The 6,851-nt window shown below is 38.5% G+C and overlaps 1 protein-coding gene across 1 annotated transcript in view; it reads left to right on the forward strand.

Moving 5' to 3' along the window:
* Window positions 1-6,015: 6,015 nt before the first annotated feature.
* Window positions 6,016-6,851, forward strand: part of LOC117115407 (NADH dehydrogenase [ubiquinone] 1 beta subcomplex subunit 6-like) — a 4,192-nt gene continuing 3,356 nt past the window's right edge. Inside the window, exon 1 of the mRNA XM_033259180.1 lies at window positions 6,016-6,393. Coding sequence (XP_033115071.1) covers window positions 6,127-6,393 — 267 coding nt within the window. The 5' untranslated portion in view covers window positions 6,016-6,126. The remainder of the gene's footprint in view (window positions 6,394-6,851) is intronic.

Consider the following 6,851-nt stretch of genomic DNA (forward strand, 5'->3'; position numbering starts at 1 on the left):
GGCCTAGTTCAGACTAGGTGGATAAACCCGGCTCAACTCACCGGGCTTATCCACCTGCCAGTCTGAACTAGGTGGCTTATCTCAAGGCCTGGCGTGCCATCGTGTTTAACTTTTATAAGGGGGATCTTGCATTGACTTCGGGTAACAAAATGACCAATCATCATTCAATTACGTACGCTATGAGCTAGCGTATGTTTCGCGAGCAATGTTTTGAAACACGTTTGGTTACGGTTCATTATTATGCACATTCTCGCACCTGGCTAATCCTGCTAGTCTGAACGCCCGGCAAAGTTAAGCTGGGCTTAACATTGAGCCGGGCTTAACTCAAACCCGGCCGGCTTATCTCAAAGTCTGAATGTAGCCATAATGTGATTAATTTACCTATTAATTTGGTGAATATGATGATGTTCAGGGTTCTAATTACCATTCTTTAATATCCAATAATACTGAAGTTATTGACAGAAGCCCTGGCTATTAGGCGCTATAAACCATGTTTAAATACCGGATTAAAAGCATCATGGCTTCTCTTAGTCTTTTTGGAGTCTGCATGATATTATATTAGCCATTATGTGAGCTTTTTGTGTTTTTAGTACATTTTGATGGTAAATTATTGGGTTTTAAAATGCCTATTCCAGAAAGCCTATTCTACACCATTAAGATTATGAAGTCATTCAGACTTAATGAACAGTAACAAACGCCAGAGGGCGCCACCTGGTGCTTTGACGACACGACTGTGGTACTCTATGGGATTACAACCGTTTTTTTGTCAAAAAACTTTCACAGTGTGGACAGAGCTTAAGGCAGGGTCAAACAGTGTCAATTTTTAGTAAAATGGTATCAACACGCAATGTTACTAAACCTATTTAAATTAGGGAGTTTTCGCTGCATGTCGTTAACCTTAACATATGACATCATAATTTATTCATCTTGCGTTGCGGAGTACGTTAATTTCAGGATTTTACATGTTTGACGGACGTTAGTTACAGGTTTGCGCATGCGTATTTCGATTTGTTTACAAAAGGGGCGGAGTTATCACGTTGCATGTTGGGTACTAATGTTAAAATTAAGGTTAACGTTGTGCGGCGAAAACTACCTAATATATCGTCGCTCACATCACAAACTAACACAATCAAAGTAGATTGTGTTAGTTCGTGAAATCACAGTAGCGCGTCAAAACGAGCGCGTATTGGTTGTCAAGCAATTTTGTATTCTTTACCACACAAAAAGTCCTTAACGACAATAGCGCGTATTTTGACACACTTTTTTGATTTCACTAACTAACACAATTGAGTTTAATTGTGTTAGTTCGCGATGTGAGCGACGATATATACCTGTATCTCTAAGAAATTGTTTAATTTGTTTTTTTTTTATTAATTAAAAGGGACCCACTGAGTAAAAGCTTTGCTTGTCATGTTATTCTCTTGTCCATACATTGTAACAGTAAAAGTAGAACAGTAAATCGACTTGTCCTGTTCTACAAACAGTAAATCGACTTGTCCTGTCTAGATGTGTATAAGAGACAGGTCCTATACACTGGCTTTGTTCCTTTCCTGGATGCAACTAAAAATGCTTCCATAGCCTCCGGACCTCGAACAAAGATCTCTATGGGAGCAGCTTCAGAGTCTGGAGCAAAAAATTAAAGTCCTAATATCCAGACTATCAAATTTTATTTGACAAAAACATGTGACATGCCTAAATATGGTCATGATGACATCATATCACAACAATATATAGGCACATCATGACCATATATAGAGTACTACAGTGTTACGCACAATACCATGTGATACTACTCCGTTGCTATCGGCGAAACAAAATGCGTTCAACCGATCTACTGACAAAGCATTGATGGTTTGGTTGGCTCTTTGCCAAACAAAATGCCATAATTGAAGCTTGAGGTTCGTACAGCGCAAGTTGCATCTTGGGAGAGTTCAATATTTTTACCATGAACACTGTGAAATTGCATTGTGATGAATACCTAGCCTCTCACATATTGCCTTTAATCTGTAATTAAAAAATAAAAACATAGCAAACATTTGTTTTGACAATTTTACACATACTCAAGTTGTTGATTGGTGGAGTTGAACTGAGCATAGCCTTAAATTCCCATTCCCACACACACACCCGCCCAAAAATAAAAAAATTTAAAAAAAAGAAAAAAGGAGGGTAAGAAAAGAAAGTTAAAAGAGCGAGCATCCTAGAAAACACATAACGTTCTTATAACATTGTTTGGTATGTTACTGTATGAGCTAGTCCACACCTCAAGCACTTTGAGCGTTATATAAATTGAACTACATTATATTATGTCACAAAATAACTTTCATACAATGTTGTAGGTACGTTCAAGCATTATGACGCTGTAAAATTAGATTATAAAAGTACATAGACCTACTTATGGTTCTACAAAATAATGTTTTTAACACAAAACTGTAACATTATTAATATTGTTAGCTCCGGATGACACTCCAGATCTAAATTCCATGTAGACCAATACCTATGGTAAAGCATTAAAAAAAAAATCGTCGCATGATCCCCTACCCAGGTTTTCCTGTGGATCCACCTCTGAATTTTCAGTATCCCTACATGGGGCATGTCGGAACAATCCATTTCCATTCTCAAGATACCTTTTCAATCTGGGGCAGATCCAGAATTTTCAAAATAGGTGTAGCATTATTTCAATACAACATTGATAGGCCTATGCACTGAAATTTTAAAATTTTGTGGCAAGACGAGGCACGCCCACCCCCCCCCCCCCCCCCCCAAAAAACCCTCTAATGCCCTTTCGCGTCACACCACCAGTGAGTGATACCAGTTCCGGTGAGAACTGACCAAATGCAATAACAAATAGGCCCTAGTTAAAACAACCCCGAAAAGAACCTCACAGAATTTTATAATAAGATAAGGGCAAGCTGCGGCCTTCCATCTCTTCAAGCTTCAAGCATGGGTATTCTCAAGCATAAATAACTCCATGCTTCATTCAAGCAAGAGAGTAGCACTGGGCATCAGGACTTCTTTATCTCATCGAACAATACAATCTTTGTTTCTCATCTCAAAATAAACAAGGCCTAGAATTCGAAAAGACGTCAAAAACGAGATTAGGGTACTTACACAACGTACTTGTACAATCCTAGAATATTTGACGGATTTATGCAGGCTACATGGCGAATTGTTTACTTTTACCATCCGCCTCTTCCACTTCGGCGACACGCAGCGCCATCTTCTTTCTCCTTATTGGTAAGTACAATCTTAACTGTCTCCCCCCGAGACCGATTCTCGTTGAGAGGACAACCGTGACGTCATATGGCAAGTCAATAAGAAGAAACTGAATGATGGCGCCCTGCATTGTGTTTATAATTTCATTTTCATTTATTTGTTTCCAATCCGATAAAATATAAAAGTAACATATAGACCTACTAAGACAAAATTAAAAAAAAACATAGAAAAAAAACACAAATCATAAAAATAACATTTGAAATGTCATAAATATATATATACAAGAAGAATTATTTATTTATTACCTATGCCAAACAAAATTTAGAAAAAAAATTTGCAAAATAGATACTGTACATACGTGTAGTTCTGTATTGTTTTTTTTTTTTTGACAACTCAGACAGGACCCTCTTGTAAATTGTTTGTGATGATATTGAGTATTTTTGGACTACCTTTTTATTATTAATAAGTATATTTTATTAGGTACGGTAAATCTAGAATAGGATTTGTTGTAAAGACTGTTTAATTGTATCCTGATATAAATATATTTGAAATAAATAAAAAAATAAAAATGAAATGGAAAAAAAAAAAAAAGATTTCATTCATGGTACATACATTTACGATACGATACTATAAAAAAATATTCGTTACATTTCAGATGTATATGAGATGTGCTTTCATTGCAAATTAAGAATAGGATAGGCCTATGTGTGGTTATGTGGCATTACAGGTTAAATTTGTCATTTGAATTTACAGGACATTTATGGGAAGTTAAGTCTCTTATGTTCAATCCATATTCAGAGATTAAAAAAAGAGTTTTCATTTAAATTCATTTATTTCGTTCAAAACGATTACATAAAAATTAGTAAGACGGTTGTGCCTTCGACTGGATTGCCATACTGACTAGGTGTAGGGATCCTAGATCAGCTATCGAGGAGCTCTCCCAAACACGATCAAAACAAAAACATAGGAAGCATATCCACGGATACTAATTGGTAATTCGTCCAGGTACGGTAGGTATTTAACAGTATTATAGGACTTTTACCGAAAAAAAGGGTTCGAATACGACACTATAGTATTAATTTTAAATAACATGTATACCAAGGATCACCCTCAAGTTGAGGGTGATCCTTGGTATACATGTTATTTAAAATCAAGGCTTTTTTGGGGGTTTGGCGAGACCTTTTAAAACTTGTCTAGCGAACTTATTTTTCTCAAGATCATCAGAGGGAGGGCGGAAAATGTTTTTTTTTTCAAAAAAGCATCTGGCGGAGGAAAACGTAGAAACAAAATAGGCCTATATTGTTGATGAATGTAGGCCTAAACAAGATACAAGATACAAGTCAACTTTATTGTCAAAATAATACATTCTGAGATATTTGTTGTACATGACATAGAATCGTTCATAAACATATAGAGTGTTAATTGTTATATTTTAATTAAGTCGAATTTAATTGAATTGAAACCAGGGAGGGTTTGGAACTAGGGCCGGTGTGGGGGTGGGTGGGGGCGTAAATGTTGATGTGAAACTATCCCTATTCCAATGAAAATATAATCAGGCGTCCCAGTCTTCCAGAACGCGCGGGAGTCTCCCGGAAATCAGGACGGATCCCGAACTCCCGCAAGCAAGCAAGAATCTCCTGGAAATCAAACCATCTCCACAAATTCAGATCATAATTTTGCATGTTTTCACTGCTTTATTTCAATTTTCTCAAGGACGTCAGTGCCGATGTGTACCATATATGAAGCAAAATAAAATTGAATGTGTTAAGAAAGCTAATTAACCAAATCAGTGGCCCAGGGAGGATGAAAGCCGGCCCGGGCCTCCTAAATATTATAAGGAAAGGGCAGAAACGAAAATTATATTCTAATTTATGTCTGAGAGGGCCATTTCTGGCCATCTAGATAGTCACTTCCCCAACACTTCGACCCCCACACGACCCACCATCGCAGATCTTCCGGAAATGGATACTTCTTCCAACTTATTTAATTTTAGTATTTTAACTCAGTAACTAATTTGCTGCCATGGGAGGGGATGCATCGTCAGTTCGGGGGATTTCAGAGGAGTGGAGGGCGTGTTATCTGGTAAAAGAAATTTTTTTTCTGAAATTTCCATTTTTAATGACCAAAAATAATGTTACGATGCTTCCCTTTTGAAAATCACCATTATTGGTGGTCAACAGGTGTCACGGAGTTGTGAGACTCCGTGGCGCTGACTGTTATTGGGGCCCTCATACATGCCAAGTTTGACAAATTTGCAGGCGTGAGACTTTTGTTCTAAAAACCCCTCCCCTGTGGTAGGGTGTCCGGGGATCAACCGACGAAATGTTTTTTCCCGGATACCCGGAAATGCTGTTTAGGCTACTAATTTAGGGTTGTATTACAACTGAAAATCTGTTAGGAATCCACATTACATTTTTTTTTTCATGAGAATGCATATTTCTGCCGTTCACAGTCGAACTTACCCCATTGACATGAGCCGCGCGCGTGGCAGCTGGCAGTGATTTGATCTTGAATAGTAAAATTATATGATAAAATACTGTAATTATCAGGGAACAGCACTGTTTCCTGGTAATTATGAAGGAGACATCAGGAAAAAAATATTTACTGTATCTAAATATTTTAAGTCCGAGCCGAGCTCTTTGTTAAATAAAATGTCGGGCCCCCTTGCCTGGGGGCCCTGGCGCCCCTCCCCCGTCAACACCCGAGCGTGACGCGCCACTGGCGGTCAACGGAAAAGTCTCAAGTTTGATAGCTGGACAACACCACCGCCGCGCCGCCAGAGATCGATATGTTGCTTTCAAGGCCCTTTTCAATGCAAATATTGGCAGGAGGCTGTGTGTGAGGCAGCGAAAAATGGTGGATATCGTTCTCTAGGCCTCTTTACTTTCAAATTTGCAGAAGTTACAACTAAAGATGACTTCTCCAGAATATTCAAAGGCTAGATTGGACTATCGTCCACCTGCAGGTGCTAATCCAGAAATTCCTAGTTGGGCTAAGAGTGATTACGTTCTAAACAAATGGGTACAAGAGGAAAGATCAAGAAGACGACGCTATCTGAAGGACCAGAAGCTTGAAGCCTGGGAACCTCTTCCACGGCAACAGTTCGAGAAGCCTAACAAGTTTTTTGAGGCTATAAATTCACCATTTCGAAAGTTATTTGCTCCCCTGAATGCACGATTTGTACGTTTCATTAGGCCTAGGCCTATATATTGTTTTTATACTAAAATTGATTTGGTCCAAATCATTAATCATTTAACTGTGGTTCAAGTCGAGATCAGATTCAGAACTGGCAGGCCAGGCCATTTCCTAGGCAAGGCCTAGGTCTAGCACCCATAGCATAGGCCTAGAAGCTAGCTAGGCCTAGGGATTAGGGGAGGCGCCAGGATTTACCCAACGAGGGGAGGGGGACAAAGGTTCCCGACGAGAAAAAAGTGGACGTGGTTAGGGGGTCACTCAAAGACCAAACCTCCCCCCCCCCAAAAAAAAAATATATATATTTAATTTGTAGGGTGTTCACACCACCAGTAAAACGTGCAGGAAACTGCAATTCAAATTGACTATCTCCCACATAAATTAATATTTCTCCACTTGTAGAAGGTCTATCAACATAATTCTTTCACTTTTAGTGAGAGAAAGGT

The sequence above is a fragment of the Anneissia japonica genome, unplaced genomic scaffold (assembly GCF_011630105.1).
Source record: "Anneissia japonica isolate Jap-2015-1 unplaced genomic scaffold, ASM1163010v1 scaffold287704_len1198815_cov201, whole genome shotgun sequence".
Lineage (NCBI taxonomy): Eukaryota > Metazoa > Echinodermata > Crinoidea > Comatulida > Comatulidae > Anneissia > Anneissia japonica.